This window comes from Sitophilus oryzae, unplaced genomic scaffold (genome assembly GCF_002938485.1).
Source record: "Sitophilus oryzae breed Bouriz unplaced genomic scaffold, Soryzae_2.0 scaffold_1059_pilon_pilon, whole genome shotgun sequence".
Lineage (NCBI taxonomy): Eukaryota > Metazoa > Arthropoda > Insecta > Coleoptera > Curculionidae > Sitophilus > Sitophilus oryzae.
The window spans coordinates 3,442,763-3,465,716 of record NW_022145681.1 but is presented as its reverse complement, the minus strand read 5'-3'; the positions used below and the strand labels follow the sequence as shown (position 1 = coordinate 3,465,716).

At 32.8% G+C, this 22,954-nt stretch overlaps 1 protein-coding gene across 2 annotated transcripts in view; it reads left to right on the top strand.

Moving 5' to 3' along the window:
• LOC115876713 (zinc finger protein rotund-like) overlaps nt 1-22,954 on the top strand; it is a 567,417-nt gene that overhangs the window by 19,520 nt on the left and 524,943 nt on the right. For both annotated transcript variants that reach the window (XM_030892619.1, XM_030892626.1), the window contains exon 2: nt 16,522-16,659. In XM_030892619.1, the coding sequence (XP_030748479.1) occupies nt 16,522-16,659 (138 nt within the window). The remainder of the gene's footprint in view (nt 1-16,521; nt 16,660-22,954) is intronic.

Sequence of the window (22,954 nt, the reverse complement as noted above, 5' to 3'; positions counted from 1 at the left end):
TATTATTATGGTACCATGAAGCATATCAACTGGTACCATAATATAGTACTATATTACGTACATGGCGTTCGATTGGGCTTAAACTTGGGATACTACGTATTTTCGGTGACATTGTAATATGATGGTACTATGATGCATATAAAGTGGTACCTTAATATAGTACCATATTACGATACCATTTCCTGGCGTTCGATCGGGCTCAAACTTGGTATACTACGTATCTTCGGTTACATTGTAATATGATTGAACTATGATGTATATAAAGTGGTACCTTAATATAGTACCATATTACGATACCATTTCATGGCGTTCGATTGTTCTTAAATTTGGTATACTACGGATCTTCGGTGACATTGCAATATTATGGTACCTTAAAGTATATTGAGTGGTACCATAATATAGTACACTATTATGATATAATTTCCTGGAGTTCGATTTGGCCCAAATTTGGTATACTTGCGTTTCTTTATAAAGATTTGTTTAATTAATAATTTTAATTTATTTTACGAATTTTAATTTATTGTTCGATGTCGTGACAGCAACTTTTATGCCGAACTAATAAATTATTAATTGTACCTGTGTCACTTTTTAAAATCTACCTAGGTCTATATAAATAACGTGGCAAACGGAAGAAATTTGTTTTTTATAGTATTTTTTAGTCAGTTAACATTTTTTGTACTGCATTTTAATAAATTATTTCCATTATTATTAAACTTATATTTCATTACTAACGTTCCAGCATTAATAAATATCACTATCAATCGCCCTGTATATTATTAATTTTAAAAGTAATTAAAGGTATTTTCTTAGTTAACATTATAAGGTATAGTGTATATTAAAAATGTATATGTTTTGTAATAATATACTTAAAACTATTTTAATAGCCAAAGGAATAATTAATATAAGTGTATCTGACAAGAAAAGAAGAATAGAAAGAAACACATACTGCATTATACACAATAAAAAGAATGGGATGCCAATTCAAGTCTTTTTGAATCTGGCAACTGTGCGTATTTAGCCGAGCTATAAGGCCGTCGACGAGCCGTCGATCCAAAACCGAAAGTTCAAAATTTCGATATTGTCGCGCCATCTAGTATTCTATTTGTGCAATTTTAGCTCTTTCATTTCGAGAATTTTTCTGTTGCGTAGCTAGATATTCTGTGGTTGTGGGGATCTAGTTTTTTTACACAGACCATTTGAATAATTTTGCCCGAACGAACAGAACGAACCGAACTCGCAAGAACAAGCAGAACAAATAGTACGAACAAAAAAGCATTGCCGTTCGCGCGAATATGAAATTAATAAATGTTCCCTCTGCTCGAAGTATTTGTGAGTACACCGCGGTAGTTAAGTTTTTACTAGTAAATGTACAAAATTAATAACTACAACCAAGTTTCAAGATAAAGAGAAACATGAATACTGATTTAGCTTTTAGTGCTTATTTCATAATTAGTAAAGAGATAAAAAATTGCGAAATCTATGGTTACGTAGATTGTATCGATATTGAGTAATTAACTTGTTACGAGAAATATACCATATTCCTTTACAGAATTTCAGTAGAATGAAAAATTATATTTTAAGAAAATCCTTGGTAGTAGGATCCCGCGGACATACAAAAACAAACGAAATTAACCAGCAGGTATAATAAGTATCTTCAAATGTTAAAAATATTTAGTTTATTTTTTCTCGATAAAATAAGGAAAGTGAGGAATAGACCGAATAACCCATTACCTAATAGTTATTTTTTATAAAAGACGATAAACTGGTATTTTATCGAATTAATTTCGGGTGACGATAATGCAATTTTATCGTCGTGAATAAAACAATATTGTTTTCCATAGCGAGTTACGCTTTAAAAAATATTCAGAAATTATTATTTGAAGGAATTTATTACGAGTAGAAAAAACATTGTGCTGGGTTGGCGTCGGTTTCTATGTAATTTGACAAATAAATAAAGCTGTCTCTTTAGTTGTCAGTTTTGAGTCAATATTCTTTAATTCTCTTTCGTGTCGATTGCTGATTGAATTGGAGCCAGAAATGGCTCAAAACGAAATAAGTAAATTACCAACAGATATTCAGGCTGAGGCGACAAATGCCATATCTAAACTACTTCCATTTAAATCCCGAATAACTTATGAAAAGGAATACAAAGATTTTTAAAAATGGAAGAAATTAAAAAACGTGCGAGAAAAAATAAAGTTTTTAACCTACCCTCGCTGTTAAAGTATCATTTAATCTACCCTTGCGGTTAAAGTACTATCACAGATTAGGTATACTATATGTATACAGATAAAAATCTTATCCCTAATTCGTGGTACGAAAATTGTTTTTTATGACGATGTGCAAACGAGTAAAATTTCCTGTGCGCAAAAATAAACTCGCGTAAAATAACAATAAACAGTGTAATAGAGAGATATCGCTAAACCGAATAGCGTGCATGGACGTTAATAAGACCAGGTGTTATTTCCTTTACGTGAGGTGGTATTAACTCTTTTCATTTATATTTATCGGATCGGAAAGAATTCTGTTCGCGTCGCGTCCGCTATTTAAACTTAACATAACTTTGAATTTAAAACTTTGAAATTGTTTTGTTTACTAGGTATTTTAAAACTAAAGGGCTAAAGTGCTTATTTCCGGTGCTTTATTGTTCAACATCTGTCAGTGGGTTTAGGGCAACAAGCATCAAATTCTCTTAGAAGGGCTAAGTCGTCATCTACTGTAAACCTAAGCCTTTTTAAAGATTCTTTAATATTGGAAGAGGTGGAATCCATATTTTGGGCCATATTTATTTAACTAAAACTAATCCCAGCTACGTAAATATCAAATTACCTAATAAAACTAAACTAATAATTCAAAACAATTCAAACATAATCACTAACACAATCCTAAAATAAAAGATCTTGCCGGCCGGCCCCGGTTGTCAAATACCCGCACATGCCCATTTAAGCAATTTTTAAACGTTATTTAGAAATAGCGCTTGGTGTAATTGATCCGCAAATTACGTCAGGCGATAATGTTATTATTATTAGGTGCCCGGTGGCGTAGAGGTACAGGCTCTCCTCTACCAATCTCAAGGTGTGGGTTCGATTCCCACACCCGGCATTTCATCAGCCGACTATTTTTATTAAAATAAAAATAGTTTGGGTACCTAGGTCGACTCAGCCTTAAATGAGTACTTGGGATTCACAATCCTGAGGTAATAATAGGCGGTTGAAGCGTAGTGCTAGCCACATTACCTTCCTTGTATACCGAACGGCTCTAGTATAGCAAGCTGTACCTTGCTACTCCCAAGGCATTAAACGCTATATACGGGAGCTATTATTATTATGATAACGTTATTAGCGGGTGTTGCGTTAAAAATTGACTCGCGGATATCGTAACCATGATCAGGTACGCGTAAATACTGCATGACGCTATTCGGTTTTCCGATATCTCTCTAATAACTGTGCCGGTCAGGCGCTGTGCACTATTTTAGAGGCCATAAGTGGGCGTGCTATGTGCGCAAATTAGTAACCTAACTAGCGCCCGATTCCGAAAATTGGAACCATGAAAAACAATAAAGAAAAAACAAAGTTTATAATCTGTATGATCTGTGGTACTATTTTATCTAATATTTTTGATAGAGATAAGGCAGTTTTAACAGTTGCTGTGGAAAAAATTACTTTAAATATACAAGCAATTTTCATTTACTTCCGTTACGTTTTTTAATGCTTCGAAATTTCATTCATTACAAAGTTCATTCATGCCGTTCATTCATTACTCGTAACAATCGACACGTCTGTGCGTTTTGTACCGTCCGAAAATTACAGCAATCTGAATGGGACTACAGTAGCGTGCAACCACAAGAATAACCCCTAATCAGCGCACTAGTTAGAACAAATGGAACTTAAGAAAATTACAGACTTCCATAAACCCGTACAGGTCTCGTCGAAGTGTAGATTTACGAGAAAACGTTGTGTGTACTTAAAAGGCACTCATCGAAAGAGAAAAAAAAACAACCAAGACGAGCATGTACTATAATCGTTATAGTGTCGGCCATGAATAATTATTCGTTTTTGAATCGGTATTTGAATTTGGTTTTGGATTTGCTTTTTTCAGTAGTAATCGGAATTTAGCGGTAGCGAAGTATAAAAAAGTTTATAACTTCTTAGAAAATCCGAGGGTAAACTCGTACAAAGGTGCGTTCTTGTGTTAATTTTATTCTCATCACGTTTAATTCATGCGATTTAGATACCGAGCTTTAAGTTGCTGGTAGTTATTGGGGTTTCATTCATCAACACTTTTATTGCCACGAATTACCAATAATGCTATCTGAATCAACCTACAACCTTTTTATTTTTTAGATTTTTGGTTGTCCTAAAATTTTAGAATTAATGAAATGATATACCGTGCTGGCAACTGTTACTTTTGGGTCGGTACTTACATATGTGGAAGTAAATCGCAGAGGGATCTTATTAAGTCGGAGTGAGAGAAATGCGACGGTGTGCCGTTGCGGCGTTGCCGGTACGCCTTCCCTATCAGGTAGAGTAAAATCACATCGCAAACCGCTATTTTTAAACGAGTTTTTTTTCGAAAAGATAACTAGATAGAATTATTAGATATGTTTCTGGGCATCTAAAATGGAATTATAAGGATATCGTTAGAGCGCTTTCACATACGCCGGCAAAATCGTTGCCGGAGCCGGCGCCGGGATTGCACACGTTCCAACAGTTGTATTTAATTCTATTGTATTTGCCGGACCACGACTATTTTACCGGATCGGAGTATATGTGAAGGACCTAATTTATTTATATTGCAATCGATTTCAGGACCAGCACCGGCATCGATTTTGCCGGTGTGTGTGAAAGCGCTCTTAGGGTGCCCATTTTTTTTATAACGATAAAACGTCAGTAATCGCGATAATTCAAAAACTCAACTTTTTAACACATAACACACCATAACTTAAAAACCATTTTAGATATTGAAACTTTTTATTATTTTGAAGATCGAAACTTTTACAATATATTTAAGTACCTAAGAAAAATTCAATAAGGTTGTTTTTTTCCATTCAAAAATTTTAAACAACCCGTCCATTTACTTTTAGTGCATAGCAATTTTCACCAATCGTGTCACTTTTTTATTTATAAAGAATTTCACATACTGTCTGCAAAGAAAATATAGCAGCAATGTTAAGAAAGTTTTTGAAAAAACTACAGTCAAGTATTTTTAATAGATTTTGAGATATCGATTCATTTCGAATTCAGAGTTCTAATAGCGCGACCACTGTCGAACACCAACTCAATTCCACTTATTTTTACCAAAAATGCAAATGTTTCTAACTTGCACTTAGAAATTTTCAAGCTATAGGGAAAATTACAACGACTCGTTAATAAATAAAAAAATAAAGTATCGCGAGACGTAATTAAATCGTGAAGCTGAACGCATGATGTACACCTTTCCCTAGAACTTTAAGTACTGACAGAGGTACTAATTGGGTGGACCGGTGGACTGCGACAAATGTGCTATATCTCCTTCCACGTCTCGTAGCAATGTGCACAATTTCTCGGTTTATTTCGTACGTTTGGCAACGTGTTTACTGTTCTCTCTTTTTTCATCAGTACATTATAAACGCATTGTACTATTCTTACATACGGAAATTTCAACCCAAGACTAACCTTTGCCAGCCCTTAGTATGAAAATAATCTTCGTTATTTCTATTCATTCAATTACGGATAGTTCGGTAATTAGGTTTTACAATAATATAGCTTATACTAATACTTAACACATAGGCAATATAAATTACGATAGCATCGTACATATCAGGGAGAAAAATTATAATAGAGGCCGAGAGGTTACAAAAAACTGTGATGGTAAATAACGGTGTACCACAGGGATCAGTCTTGGGACCTATGCTCTGGACCGTACTTTATGATGATCTTCTGAGGATAGAAATGCCAGATAAAACAACTCTAGTCGCTTTCGCAGACGACCTTGCCATTGTTGCATGTGCAAGCGATGAAGCTGTATTGATGAACACCGTCAACTTGGCAATCCAGCGAGTTGTTGGTAAATTGGATGGAGAATAATAGATTCACCGTAGCTTTACATAAAACAGAAGCAATATTATTGACCAAAAAAAGAAACATATCCCCGGTGCATATTTGTATACAAGGAGCTGTAATTTATCCAAGTAATTCTTTGAAATACTTAGGAGTGTGGCTGGATACTAAGCTGAATTTTTCGGATCATATTAATGTTGCGGACCCGTGTGGACTCGACCTAACCTAACTATATGTCCCGCCCTCAGATGACCTTAACATCGTATTAAAGAATAGACACCGTAATGATTCATTCGAAGTTTCGAGAAGAATCGAGTTCCACTGGAATGGAGTAGTAAAGTGCGTCTGCTGGATCTGTGTCTATGAAAGGAATGCGGACAAAAAACATATAAATAAACAGCAATATATTTTATACGTCGACTTGACGAGTACGTCACCGCAAATCGCTCCGCCCACTCATTTTATTGGCTACTTGCAAATTTGTCGAATTTTTATTGATGGGACGCGTCCTCTAATTTTTTACGAAAAACATGGAGAGAATATCGTTTCCCCTCTCACGGATACCCCGTAGCTACAGAACGGACAGACGCACTGTACATACGAGAACATTCGAAACCTTCTCTATGCACCTAACGATCTATGGATTAGAGAGCTCTTTAGCTGTGGGTAAAAAAGCCGGCGGCTGGGGCCTAAAGAGGACAGATATAATAGACGAGTACAGTTGATGCGCTAAAATTCAAAATAAATTCTTTCTAGATAAATAGTTATAAATCGTTTATAAATAGTTCTTTAATTTTTTTTTATCGTTATTGTTTTTGTTAATTAGTGTTAAATAAATTGTGTTTAAATAAATTGTGACTTTCTATCCACACGGAACCGAGGAAAAACGTAACATTAATAAAACAAGGCTGAGAAATACTGTCACCGCTTTAGCCTTACTCATGCCAAACGTGGGAGGAGCTAGAGCATCCAAAAGGAGAGTGCTTGCTAGTGTGGTACATTCACAGCTGTTGTATGCTGCACCGGTATGGCATAAAGTTTTTAACAATCGAAAACTTCCACAAAAACTACGCAGAATAGTATATCATGGCTATTAGAATATGCAGCTCATACGAAACGGTATCTGGAGAGGCTATAGGAGTTATAGCTGAAATAGCGCCTATTGAACTCCTCATAGAGAAACAGTATGATAGATAGATACCATGGGATGGATAAAGATCTAGCTAGGACAAAACTTCTCCAACAGTGGCAGGACAAATGAAATACCGGAATATATGGCAGATGGACATACAAGTTAATACCCGACATTCAATTATAATTGAACAGATACATACATACGAATACATACATATACATACAATACGAACATACGAAGAAGTGGATTACTTCATGAGTCAATCACTGTCTGGCCATGGGTGTTTTAAAAAATATTTTATGATCGTTGTAGGGTTGATAGTGCATCATGCACCTACTGCGGTCAGGTTGATGATGTCCAGCATACATTGTTTGCGTGTAAACGATAGCAGGGCTTTAGGTAAGGACTTCGACTTACCCACATTTATGATATACTTAGTTGAAGAGGAAGAACAGTGGACGCTAATATATCGGATAGTCCGAAGTACCATAAACTGTAAAGAGAGAAAGAGTATGATACGGTAAATCTAGGACCTCAATCTAGACACCCTTTGCACTGAAGCAATGCGAGAGCGGATTCCAGTGTAAAGCGGTAGTTGGAGGAGGGTTTTTTTAGCCGGTACGAATCCGGCACTACCAAACTTTGGTGTCTTATGCAAGATTGTTTCCCTCCTCAACGAAATAATAACAGTTTGACAAAAAAGAAAAAAATGAAAGTTAAAGAATTCTTGTATAACAAACTCAGAAAAATGTCGCAATTATAAGCAACGTAAACTACAGGCAAATACTCTACTAACCACTAAATATTCGTTAGTGTCACAAAAGCAATCAGAAAATAAACAAAGTAAAAGCTGTATATAAATTAAATTATTAATAACTATTAATAATATTACTGAAGATACTACAATACAATGACTAGACTACTCTACTATCTTTAAATAAAGAGGTAATCTACTCTGAAAGTCACTTTACCTTCTTAATAAACACCATAATTTGTGATATTGGGAAAGATGTAAATAAACATAAATGTAGTATACCCAGCTGGCAAGCGAATCTTTAGGTCGGCGCGGCGTTTACCGAGGCGTTTACATGTATAGGAGTGAGTCGTTATGGCAATCTAGTAAGTCGGAGTGATGAGCAAAAAAAAAGAAGTATTTATTACATAATTACTTAATCTGACGCTAGATTCCATGCGCTTGGGAAAATACCCGCCTTCTGTCTTTATTCAGTACATCTTATTTTACTAAGCGTGTTGACCGTACTCTTCGTACACATGAAAACCGGCACCCAAGACCAGAAATGCCGACCCTTAGTATAGATTACGTTTAATAGTCGAATTCGGGCAATGCCCGAAAAAATACGCAAATCTGGTTTTGAGCGAGAAATATTTCCCAAACCCGAAAAATTAATTTTATCCGATTATTTTTTTTGCTTATAGTGTGATTTGATTGCATTGGTTTCACTCTTTTTGGTTGGATTGGTTTAGTTATTTAGCGAGTTGGTTAGCGTGGTTATTTGGAGGGTGTTAATTCATTGGTTAGTTGGTTTTTCGGGTTTGGGAAATATTCCTTGCTCAAAACTAGATTTGCGTATTTTTTTCGGGCATTGCCCCAATTCGACTATTGAGCGTAACATAATATATAGTAGGCAATTGATTTGGTATATTGGGAGAGATTAACTCACATCGCATATACGAGTATATAGGAACAAATGAAAACCTAAATGTTGTGTCAGGTATTTTCAATACATACAATGCTTGCGTAAGGTGCGAGATCTGTGAATTTTTATTTGATTGGGAATATTTAAATATGCATCTATGGTTAAATATTTTATTTTAATATATTTTCTTGATCCAAAATGAAGTTTTCGTTTTTTTTACAAGTTTTTTTTTAATTATCGCACCTAAAACGTTAAATGAAAGGCTAGAATACGTATAGGCAAGAAAGTACGATTTTACGTGGAACAAAACAATAAAAAGAAACACTCTCGTCTACCGGAAAAAACTTAATGAACCGTTCTTGCGTAAACTAACAGTAGGAAAAAAAGAGATGGCATCGAGATGAACGAGTTTTTGTTTAACGGCTTGACAAGAAAGCTGACTTTAAACTTGTATAAAGCAAACAAAAACGGTTTAGAATGCACTTGAACAAATATTATCTAAAAATATACTGAAAGCTTTAGGTTGATATTGGATTTTGATATGTAAATTAAATCAAATATACTTTAGATGAAGATAAAAAATTTCAGTACTTAATATTTTTATGCCATATTTGTTCCTTGTTCGATATTTTGTATAGTCCAATTTCTGTGCTCTTTAGCAAACAGACCTTATTTTTTGTAATTTAAAAAATATTTTATTTTAATTATTTTTTTTAGTTGTTAGGTTTTTATTATGTATTTGTTTATTTTTATAGTAGGAAGTTAATTTTACCAATCTTTATTACGTCTTATTGGACTTATTTATACAAACTATACAAAGTGGACTATTACAAGGATTATTTACCATAAATAAAAATAAAAACCTTTAGTGATGGGACAAGCTGTTGAATTTTGATAATCCAGAGTACTCACTCAAGTTTTGAGAGATATTTCAATAGTCGAGTACTAGAGCGAATTTTCTGGAGTTATCCCATTACCAATTTTTTATTTTTATCTGGTAACATCTACACATTCAATATCTCAAGAAACTACGGAGTAATAATTTACTTAATTTTTTATACAGGTTAAAAATAGCTTTAAAAAAATAGTATAAACAGGTAGTGACCAAAAACAGTTGAATACGTCAATCAATCCTAATTTATGTCATATACTAACATACCAAATCTCTTTTTTTTTATCTGAAAAAATAAAAAAGTTATAGGGGGTGAGCTACTGTTGAGACGCACTCGATATACAGGGTGTCCCAGGCTAAGCGTGCATTTCTAGCAATTCCGTGCAAGTTTCTAGAGAACTACAATATCCAGATCGGAGTTTTTTTTGCATATCATTGTTCTACAACGAGATCTATCGATTAAAAATATTTTCAATATGGCGGCACTTCCGGAAATACCGGAAATTGACAGCAACTTTTTTATTTTAAATGGGTACCCCCATTTTTTATTACATATTTAAATTCTCTGTCAAATTTTATGAATTTTGATATTAAACACTCTAAACCTAACATTAACCGTTTTTGAGAAAAAAAATATTTAAAATTTTTGAAGGAAAAAACTGCCTGTCAAAAATGTGTGTAGAGCCTAAACGTCAAATTTAGTGATTACCACAGTCACTGTGATATAAAAAGAAGACATGTGGCAATCTATTTCAAAAATGAAATTGTTCAAATGTCATATAATAATGGCCGCAGCTGTCATGGAATTGAGTGATTAAAAAATTATCATAAATCATTTTTTTCAAATGGAAACCCACTTTTTTTATTTCACTAGTGAAAAAGCTTTTCAATTCGTTACTTTTTGACTATACATGTTCCTATACCTAAAATAAATTGTTTTTAAGTTATTTGATATTTAGTTTTAAAGCGTCTACAGTACTTCTGTCCGTTCTGTAGCTACGGGGTATCCGTGAGAGGGGAAACGATATTCTCTGTGGGCGGAGCGATTTGCGGTGAGGTACTCGTCAAATCGACGTATAAAATATATTGCTGTTTATTTAAATGTTTTTTGTCCGCATTCCTTTCATAGACACAGATCCAGCAGACGTACTGTATATTTTTCTTAATTTTAACCAGTAGCCTATGAGACTTTAAACGTCAAGTGATGTAAAACCATAGATCTGGCCATGTCATATTGTGACACTTTGTTCAAAAAGCAGTATGTTGTCGATCATCATTTCCAAGCCAACTCTTTTTTTCGATCATACGGTATATTATTAATAATATCAACTATTAGATATCACTAAAGAGCGAAAATACGAGATATATTTTTATAAATACACTTTTTAAACTTTTAAGGCAGGCAGTATTTATAATATAGGAAATTCAAATAATTCGTTTTCTGACAGATGGAAATAAATTGTCTGACTGTTTGACACTTAATGTCAAAGGAAGCTAGATAAAATCAAGAAAAATATGTTTTCAAACTAAATCTTAAATAACTTAAAAACGATTTATTTTAGGGATAGGAACATGTATACTCAAAAAGTAACGAATTGGAAAACCTTTGCACTAGTGAAATAAAAAAAGTGGGTTTCCATTTGAAAAAAATGATGTATGCTAAATTTTTAATCGCTCAATTTCATGACAGCTGCGGTCATTATTATATGACATTCGAACAATTTCATTTTTGAAATAGATAGCCACATGTCTTCTTTTTATGTCGGATCAAGTCGGATCAATCTCGACTGTGGTAATCACTAAATTTGACGTTTAGGCTCTCTACACATATTTTTGACAGGCAGTTTTTTTCCTTCAAATATTTTAAATATTTTTTTTTCTCAAAAACGGTTAATGTTAGGTATAGAGTGTTTAATATCAAAATTCATAAAATTTGATAGAGAATTTCAATATGTAATGAAAAATGGGGGTATCCATTTAAAATAAAAAAGTTGCTGTTAACTTCCGGTATTTCCGGAAGTGTCGCCATATTGAAAATATTTTTAATCGATAGATCTCGTTGCAGAACAATGATATGCAAAAACCTCCGATCTAGATATTGTGGTTCTCTAGAAACTTTTAATGCAGGCTCAGCCTGGGACACCCTGTATATAAGCGTATTAATAAAATAAATTTTATACGGTTTAAAATACATAGATACTTTATTTAAATTTAATTGATTACTTTTTAAGCACTTATTTTTTTAAACAATAAGCAATAAACAGATAATAAAGGTACTGTAATATTGACTAGGTATGGAAATTCTTTCTGTGCAAACCCAATTGCCATTGCACTTGATATTTATTAGATACTAAATAGAAAGTTTTTTGCAGCCGTTATAAAGTAAATATTTCTTGATTTATGTAACGTTATTATTATAGGGTGAACCTAATACATATGTCTATTTGATTTAATTATAGCATTCAAAATTAACACAGATGTTCCTATTTTTTTACTTCTATTATTTTATCTACACACTTCTACTCCAAAGTTTCTTAAAAAAATGGAAATGGTAATTCTTTAAATATTTAAATCTGAAACTACTGCTAACGAATATGTGATTTATGGTAGACGTCAACAATAATGCTGGGACCCCATTAGCGAACACGCCACGCCACGCCGACGCCATGCTACCCCACGTCATGAAGATCTGTGCTTATGTTTTTCAATTTAATTACATGTATTGCGTACACACTAGGCAACACGCCACGCCATCCGATGCCATAACACGCTATCACACGTCTGTCGTCTGTCCCAGATCTCATGTTTACACTCTTTCCCACGTCGCAACACGTGGGCCCAAGTGTTGCGACGTGGGATAGCGTCGCGTGGCGTGTTGGGTCCGTCTAATGGGTCCCGGCATAAGTCGTATAAAATCGTATAATATTCGTATAAAGTCTTTTTTGGTGAAATAAACATTATGGGGTTATATTTATTGAGCGGTGGTATTCTCCCGACTTTTACATCAAATTTTAGGGGAAGCAATGCTGATTAAATACCGTATATGAATATAATTTTACAGATAAAATGACAACGAACTTCCTAGCTATTGCTGACGCCGTTTTTCGACGTCGATTATGTGGTATATAGTGTATTCCCCGGATTGGGTCTTTACAAGAGACCTTTTTTTATTATTGACATTTTCAAAAAAACGCATTCTTCATAAAGATTTTTGCTTGTTCTAAAATGGGTTAATCCCGTTTATACTTTTCCAAATTTCCATACCGTTTTGGAGAAAATTAAAAAAAGCATGGAAATATGGTTGAATTTTTCCTTAGTTCTAAAAATCAAAACGTGTTTCTATGGTAATATAATTTCGTTTTCATTCTTTAAGAGATTGTTATTGATAGAATTTTATAACTAACGTCATATTTATTGCTGTTAAATAATAATAATTATAATAGAATAAAATAGTTACACTCAGCACTTTTTGACATTATAAATTAGTTTAGCTAATAATTAATTTCTGAAGCCTAAATCAACAGAAAAAGAAATTATTGTCAACCATCATCGTCATAACCGCAAACCTTCGTGCTCCGGAAAAAAACGCAAACGTAATAACAAAAAATGTAAACAAAAGTTCAAACAGTGCTGCAGCTGAAAACTGTGCACGCACCGACTATTTACATCGGGTTTTTATGCAAAAACGGAACATTATATATTATGTGTTCGTTTTCCGTACAAGTCGCTATAATAAATATAAAATATGGATTAATTGAGTTCGTATACTTGTTAAACAGCGCCTTTAGAATTTAACCTGATATAATTACGACCTTGATATTTTACGGCAAAGTTTTAAGCGGCTGCAAGACCCTTATGTAATATACAACCAAGCGAAATGCAGGGAAACATACACGGTCGGCAAAGAACGGCTTTGGGAGCCGAATTTGGTATGTACGAAGAGTACAGTCAATGTGTTCAGTATAATAAGATGTACGGAAGGAATGATGTGTCTATTATTTAGTAATATACTAGCCCTGCTCAATTTATTTATATTATATGACAGAGATAAATATATACGACCAGTTGACAGACAGAGAGACAAAATAAAAGGCGTCTTACAAAGTTGCCGGCTTATACGAGAAACAAAATAATAAACGAAAATAATATATCTAAGCTACTGAATAAAGCTAATTTCTGTTAGACAGTTGTTTAGGAATCTATTACAGCTGTAGTAAAATGATAACTAACTGTAAAAAATAAAGTTCCAATCCTAGATGCAACATTTTTCGAAAACACCTACTTGTACGGTTTAAAATTTTGATGCAAAATCCGTCAATACCGCATGGAAGAGAAATGTATCAACCTAACCTCCATCAATTTTTAATACATTTGATTTTTCATTTAAGCTGTCTACATCACTGTCTTAAAAAGACTATTAAAAATACAAAAACCGTCCTGAAATCAAAACTACTATTTACTTGAGATGGTCTGTACTTACTTTGCTATAAATATGGAAATCGTAAATCATACATGATGTTCAAAATTATACGCCAAGATTTCTAAAATATGAAATAATTTTTCTTCGTTTTTTTTTAAATGGAACATCCTATATATTATTTTCTTATTAAATGGAGAGTTAAAAATTATTATGTTTTATATATTATTTAAAGTATTTCAGAATTTTTAATAGTTTCGCAGATACACTCATTATTATGAATTTTTTTTTAAAAAATTAAAAAAAATTTACTGTGGAAAATGTCATATGAAATATAAAACCGCGAATATCTGCGAAACCGGTAAAAGTTTTGAAATATTCCAAATACAAAAATACATTTTTTAATTCTCCATCCATTGAAAAAATAATATACAGGGTGTTATTCAATTTAAAAAAAAACGAAGAAAAGTTATTTTATATTTTAGAAAGTTTGGGGTGGAGTTTTGAACATCCTGTATGATTTACCATTACCATATTTATAGCAAAGTAAGTACAGCCCAACTAAAGTAAATACCTAATATATTTTTGATTTCAGGACAGTTCTTGTATTTTTAATAATATCTTTAAGAAAGGCTAAAAATATATTATACATCAATATCATTATTTATTAATATCTTGAAAACATTAAAATACATATATTTACTCATAATTTTAGGATCATATAAAATGATCTGAAAGGAAGCCAAAAATGCAATAATAAACAGGGTGTTCCATTTAAAAAAAATCATCCCAGTTCACTCACACTTTTTTAAGCTACCTTATAGAAGTTAAAATATTTTCTTGAAATACATCCTAGTATACAGGGTGGCGCACCTCATTCGCCTCGGTTGATTATACGAAAACGGAAAGATGTAGAAACAAATTTTTTATGGGTATATGTAGAGAGGCCATGTGCATAATTTAAAATTATTTTGAAATGTACAGGGTGTGTCAGAACTAAGATCCATACCAAAGATATTTTTTCTTATGGTATGTATTTTATTTCATTTTTGGATTCTTGGACATAAAATAAGGCATTTATTATAAGGGTTTAATATGTTTAAATGCTTTGGTTTTCGAGATATTTGAATATGCATGCTAAAATTAGAAAGTTTGTCACACCCTGTACATTACTTTTCAGAGGTAATTCGTGTGCCTGACTTTGAAGCCAGAGAAATAAACTTTACTAAAAAATATTATTGCTTCCTTAAATATATACAGGGGTATCAAAAATTGCTGGTCTATTTTAATTATTTATTTTACATAAAAACTTCGTTATTTCAAATGCAACACCCTGTATTTTTTTAAATAGATCGAAGAAGATTTAAATCGAAGAAGATTTAAGTGTCTAAAACTAATGTCGATTTTGAAAATAGCTACTGTCACTAGAAAACTGCCATAACGACACCAGCCATCTTGATTAAAATTTTAATGAAAAATCGCTTTTTATTCAAAATCTGAGCCAGATAGGTATAGGAAACCCTAATATAGTTTGAAAGAGCATTTAAATCTGCTTCGGCCTATTCAAAAAAATACCTAGTATTGTATTTGAAATAACGATGTTTTTATGTAAAATAAATATGTAAAATAGACCAGCCATTTTTGATACCCCTGTATACATTTAAGGAAGCAATCAAATTTTTTAGTAAAGTTTATTTCTCTGGCTTGAAAGTCAGCACAAGAATTAATTCTGAAAAGTAATGTAACAAGGTATTGACAAACTTTTTTATTATAGCATGCATATTTAAATATCTTTAAATATCTCAAAAACTAAAGCTTTTAAACATATTAAACCCTTATAATAACTGCCTTATTTTATGTCCAAGAATCCAAAAATGAAATAAAATACAGGGTGTTCCATAAGAAAAAATATAAGTTTGGTATCGATCTTAGTTCTGACACACCCTGTACATTTCAAAATAATTTTAAATTATGCACGTTACCTCTCTACATATACCTATAATATATTTTGTTTCTACATCTTTTCGTTTTCGTATAATCAACCGAGTACACGTACGTCACCCTGTATACTTTAGGTTTGCACTTATAATATAAAATTTTTAAGTTTGTTTTTAAATTACAATTTTCGGTCACCTCTCCCTTCTTTCAGTTTTAATATTACATATTTCTACATATTTACACATAGTTCAAAACTGTATATATCTTTTTTACTGTCTAACTCGTTTGAAATGAACATGTATAATCTGATTAAATATAGCTTAACATGACCAATAAAAATCAAACTTGTATCTAATGTTACTTAATGACGAGCAGTTTAATTACATTATAAGCTGCTTTATTACGCAGTAGGTACATACTCTATATCTATCATTTCCTTTCAGATGAATATGTACCCGTGGTACCGCGACTCCGTGGGCGGCCAATTGGGCCAGCTCTGCGGTCCCATGGCGACCACCATTAAGACTGAAAATGGATACAACGATTGTATGCTGGCTCTGGACTACGCCACCCAAAGCAAGGTAGGAATGTTTGACTTCGTAAATATTTACCACCAATTGTCATTGTCTATTCTAAACGGTCTTGGGGAATGTTCAATGTTTTTTTGGTTGGCGTTTTGCATACACGATCATTTTAGGCCTATTTATCGTTTAAAATAAGCTTAAAATGATCTGCGTGAATGATTTATTTTACTTTATGTTAATAAATAATTAATTCTTTAAAGAAGCGCTTACAAATATTTATAATACAATTAGGGTTTCCAATTTTCGGGATCGGGATCCCGTTTTGAAGTCCCAGGATTACGGAATTTAGGATAAAATAGTAGTTGCAGATATAGAAAAGGGACAAGCAGGATATGCGGTACACGTCGTAGTGTTTTCGGCATAAGACAGACCCTTAATATTGAGAAAAAAAAATTGGCGCCGGTAGGCACGTATAGCCGCCCATACTAAAATATGTTAATAAAAAGTTGGTAGGCAATTCTTTTAGTTTCAAGGTAAAGGAATTTTTCCAATTTTGGTCCGCGGTTATTTCCCCTATCCGCCACCTGGGGTCGCGTCCGATGGGAGTTTGGAGTTCTCCACACGGATTTCAACATCACATCAAAAATTATTGGCCAGATTCTCGGGTGCCACAGTATTTTTGTACCAAATTTGGTTAATATCGGTTTAGCGGTTTTTGAGTTATCGTGTTACAGACAGACAGACAGACACCATGAAAATATTTTGTATTTAGGTCATTTATGACCCAAATAACTCATTTTGAGTGAAATTAAAAAAACTTTTTTTTGCCGATCTTAATAGCCTATCATACCTGTTGGTATGGTCGGCTAAAAAGAATTAGTACCACTCACCAAACCATACCACTTTTTATATTTCTAGTAATTTTTGTCCAATATTTGCAACATTTCTGCAACACTGATCTTCTTTTATCTTCAATGTAGTCCAAGAAATGTACTGGTAGTTTTTTGATATGTTTACTTTGACGATTTTGTGGCCAGTAAAAGATGATTTCTTCTTCAATACCTATCCAGTTTATCCTCCTATATTCGTTGATACAGGAAGACCAGCAAAAACATGGCATGATACCTGTTTATTTAACTTCCGTTTTCTGATGTCGTTTTTAGATTGTCAAAATCTTTGAAGGTTCATTTTGGTCGAGAATTGTTCTTTTCCCGGTGGATTCCTTATGGTAAGCCTGTATGGTTCCTGTGGGGTTGCGAGTGTAATTTTTTGATGTTGTTGGAGAGTATTATGGATTGTTACAAGGGCTTGCCTGAACCAAAGCAGATTTGTTTTTTTTTTTTGGTGTGCCATGTGGATGTGGCCAGATATTGGGTAAGTTATGTTATTCACGTTTTTTTGCCTTTTTCTTTTCTTATTCTTTTAATAATTTTCATTAGATTTGGATAACAATTTTGAATGGATCCACTAATTTTTGTCAATTGTTAATGGTACCGGGATAAGTTGTTAGTTACACTTTGGGGTAAGGTATCATAACCTAAAATCCATAAATATTAATTTAAATATTGTCCACAGTTTTTTTTCCGGTTTTTACTTTTTCCTGATTTTCTTTTTTGCTTTGGTGGTTTTATTTTTACATTCACTTGCACGTGATCGGATGGTGTCGAGACATCCACCCTGTTTTTCAACTCAACAAAGATTTGTGGCCTTGCTGTAGTTCCTGGAGTTCACCCTGTTCAATCCTGTCCAACATTGCCGTGATCAGCTGCTGCTGTTGGATAAGTTACCCAGGCTTGTATACTTTTATTTTCGGGTACACTATAAAAGGTATAGATAATTAAGTCTGATTTAATTTTATTATTTTTTTATAAGTAATTTTCAATATCTGTACTTAATATTTCACTTAATTTAATTATACAGGGTGGCGCACTTCATTCGCCTCGGTTGATTATACGAAAACGGAAAGATGTAGAAACAAAATATTTTATGGGTATAAACAAAATATTATATGTGGCGAGGTAATGTGCACAATTTAAAATTATTTTGAAATATACAGGGTGTCTCAGAACTAAGATTCATACCAAAGTTATATTTTTTCTTATGGAACACCCGGTATTTTATTTCATTTCAATCAAGATGCCTGGTATCGCCGTGGCAATTTTCTAGTGACAGTTAGTAACTATTTTCAAAATTGAAATTAGTTTATAGACTTTATTTAAATTTATACCAGTTTACTTTTATTTAATTTACCTACAATAATTTAATAAATAATATTTATTAATATGTATTTTTATTATTCTATAAAGAAAAACGAAGTAGTTCTTTGTTTTATTTTACGATAACTTGTAGATATATGGATTTTCTATAAAAGAGCCAATTACGGCAAATTCAATTTCTTCACTTCCAACGACAGGTTTCTGCCTAATAGGTTTTTAATAAACTACACTAACAACTCTGCGAAATAGGAAATAGGACAAGTTGTTTTTCAAAGGAACACTTATCAGGAAGATTCCTATTTGGATATCTCTGAGCATAAGCTCTTGAAGCCAAGAAATAATTTTCCTCACAAAATAAAATCACTAATAACATATCCATTCGTTCCGCCAGCAGATACGGCTTTATTTTTCTTCATAAAATAAAGAATACTTATTTATTAAACTATTGTGGGTAAATTTTAGTAAACTGTTTAAATAATAATATCCATAAACTAATGTCGATTTTGAAAATAGTTACTGTCACTAGAAAATTGCCATGGCGATACCTACTATCTTGATTGCCATGCCATTTTATTTAAAAATCGCTTTTTATTCAAAATCTGAGATAGATAGGTATAGGAAACCTTAATATAGTTTGAAAAAGCATTTGAATCTGCTTCGATTTATTTAAGAAAATACAGGGTGTTGTATTTGAAATAACAAAGTTTTTATGTAAAATAAGTCCTTAAAATAGATCACCAATTTTTGGTAACCCTGTATAAATTTAAGGAAGCAATGACATTTTTCAGTAAAATTTATTTCTTTACCTTTAAACTCAGCACCAGAATTAATTCTGAAAAGTAATGTACAGGATGTTAATAATCAATTCTTTTGTAGCGTGCATATTTAAATATCTTTAAATATCTCAAAAACCAAAGATTTTAAACATATTTAACCTTTATAATAAATGTCTTTTTTTGGGCCCAAGAATCCAAAAATGAAATAAAATACCGGGTATTCCATAAGAAAAAATATAACTTTGGTGTGGATCTTAGTTCTGAGACACCCTGTATGTTTCAAAATAATTTTAAATTGTGCACATTGCCTCTCCACGTATACCCATAAAATATTTTGTTTCTACATCTTTCCATTTCTGTATAATCAACCGAGGCGAATGAAGTGCGCCACCCTGTATAATTAAATTAAGTGAAATATTAAGTACAGATATTGAAAATTACTTATAAAAAAATAATAAAATTAAATCAGACTTAATTATCTATACCTTTTATAGTGTACCCGAAAATAAAAGTATACAAGCCTGGGTAACTTATCCAACAGCAGCAGCTGATCACGGCAATGTTGGACAGGATTGAACAGGGTGAACTCCAGGAACTACACCCTGTATATTTTAATTACAAATTTAAATAATATTTTAACCTCAATTGATTTTCAAAATATAAACCTATTTCATTATTTTTTGTTTGTTATAAAACAAACGCATTTTATAATCAAGTATTAATTTTAATTAATATATTTAGATTTAGTAGGTTAGAAACTTACTTGTTTAATTGCATGAATGAGGTTCCATCTTGGTAAATAACATCTTTTCCTAATAAAACAGTTTTCTGAATCTTTAATGTTATTTAACTATTAGGTAGAATCAGTGGCGCTCATTTGAGCACAAACCTTACTCACCCTATAAAGGTTGATTCTCACTATACCTTTCGTTTCCATTCCCTATTCGTTCCGTATTTTTATTGTATTGACGCTATACGTAAGCTTCTGTTCCGTATCAGTTCCATACTTTTTATTGTACAATTTATATCATTACGAAAGTTTTATTTTAAAAATTTGTATCTTTTGAAAAAGGTAATAGATTTAATTAAGAGGTGAAAGAATAAATAAATATCGGCAAAATGTTAAAAGAGCTGGTACAAATGTAAGAACTTGACAACGCAGTTTCCGATACGCTTCAGTCCGTCCGCCAAAAAAATAGAATTTAGTACTCGTATTATAGAAGGAAAAGATATGGAACGGAAGGGAAACGGAACGGATAGTGTGCATTGTCCTATTCATTTCCATGATATAATATTTTATGTGAACGGAAGGGAAACGGAAGGGAATTGATATGGAAGGTATAGTGAGAATCAACCTTAATGCTCTCCAGGCGAACAGCACCGTCGCACGATGCTTCGCCTATGGACAATAATCAAAATTCTGCGTGCAAAAAAAAAATTGCCCCCATATCAGAGATAAATAATCGAAATACCACAAACAGGATTACTTTTATTGTTAGGATACTCGATATCTTTGCAAAACATTATGAAAAATGATAAAAATATAGAAGAAATAAAATTGTCTTATCCATCGTTTACTGTGATTAAAACGAATTGTACCAACAAGTGCCTTTTCGTTAAAAAAAAACTAAACCTGCCATGGAAGCTAACCAAGGTATGTATTATTTTTGTACATTATGAAATATACAATTTCATTTTTGGGTACGAAGTTATACGGCAGTAAAAAATGACTGAAAATAATCTAGTCTTTTGTTGTAATTAACTTTGATTAAACTTTTATTGAGTTCTATGCCAAACATCTTGTACTTTCAGTTTTATTAAATAATGTGGACCTTGGGCTATTGAAATTGTAAAGGTTTTTTGCAACTACTGGCAACTTATGCTAGTATGATTTTTTTTCTGTCTGTATGTCTCTGTCACGAGAGCTCCGAAACTGCTGGAGGTATTTTGATGAAATTTTCAGGGAGACTGTTGGGGCTTCTAAGAAGCCGAATGAAGTTTAGTTAAAATTCATCAACTTTAAGGATTTTCTTTACAGTTAAAATTTCAAAAAGTATGTAACTTTTGAACAAAAAATCGTATCAATATGCGGTTTTTAGATTATAATAACACGCATTTTTTTCAACCATTTATGTTATAACAAAAAAAATTGACGAGTTTTTGTTCTCACAAAAACCTGGTTTTGACAGATTCAAATTTAATTGCGCTCTGCTAGCATACTAGGGAGGTGTGATGTCACGGATCCATTTATTTTAGGTGCTGACCACACCATAAAAAATATTGACCTATTAGAAGAGTGGATTGCAAGTGGTAAAGGTGACCGAAAAAATAAAATTTTATTGAAAATCCAATCACTGCTGAACGTCGGTCAATATTCTGATGAAGCCCTTGTAAAACTTTGTTATAGTTTACGAATGTGTTCTGTAATTTACATTTTTTACAATAAAGTTTTATGATTTTTTTGTTAGTGTGCGAGACAGAAAAGTTTTGTTAAAGTTTATTATAGTTTCCGAATGTATTATTTTTGTTTATATTTTTTTAGAGCAAAGAATTTTGTGATTTATGATTGGTTTCTGAGACAGACGATAATTTTTCTTAAAGTTTATTTAGTTTTCGTTCACGATTGAGTTCATTTGATTTATTATTTACAATCAAGATTTTTTCTTAATTAAACATGTTTTTAAAAACCTGTTTTTATGCTTCATTTCATTTTTGTCCGCAAACCCTATCTTTCAAAGCACTGTGCGTCGCCGTAATGTATTAATAAAATTATATTTTATTATTACGTTGCGTTACATCAATGTCACTATACTTATTATGAACTTTTCTTAATGTAACGAGCCCTGGTGCATTTACCTTAATAGCATTAAAAAATATCTCGAATTGAAATTATATTTCTACGCCTACTGTGAGGACGTTTTCATCCGATCGCATCGCGGTTGTTTCTTTTGCTGTCCCTCGACAAAAATTTCCAACTGACGCTCGTTTATCAGCAGTCGACCGTCCTACTAGCGCCCTAAATGAACGCGCAAAAAACCTCGCCGCCGCCGACAATTGTACTCTGTTTATGGCAAATAACGGATGGACATTAAACTGTCAACCGTCGTCATCGGCGAGACCAATACGAAGAAGGCGCTGGAACCGCGAGCCACGCCCACCTACGCCTCGGGCACGTCAAAGGTCCGAATTGCAAAACAAAACACTTCGGAATACATTAGTATATGTAATGTGCAAACGTCCGCTAGAGGTGATACGAATGGGTGTATATAGCGATGGCCTTTATGGACAGCGGTCACGCTAGGCTGGCCAGCGATGATGCAGTGAGGGAATAATTTTTATTTACTAGTTTTATGCGCATAT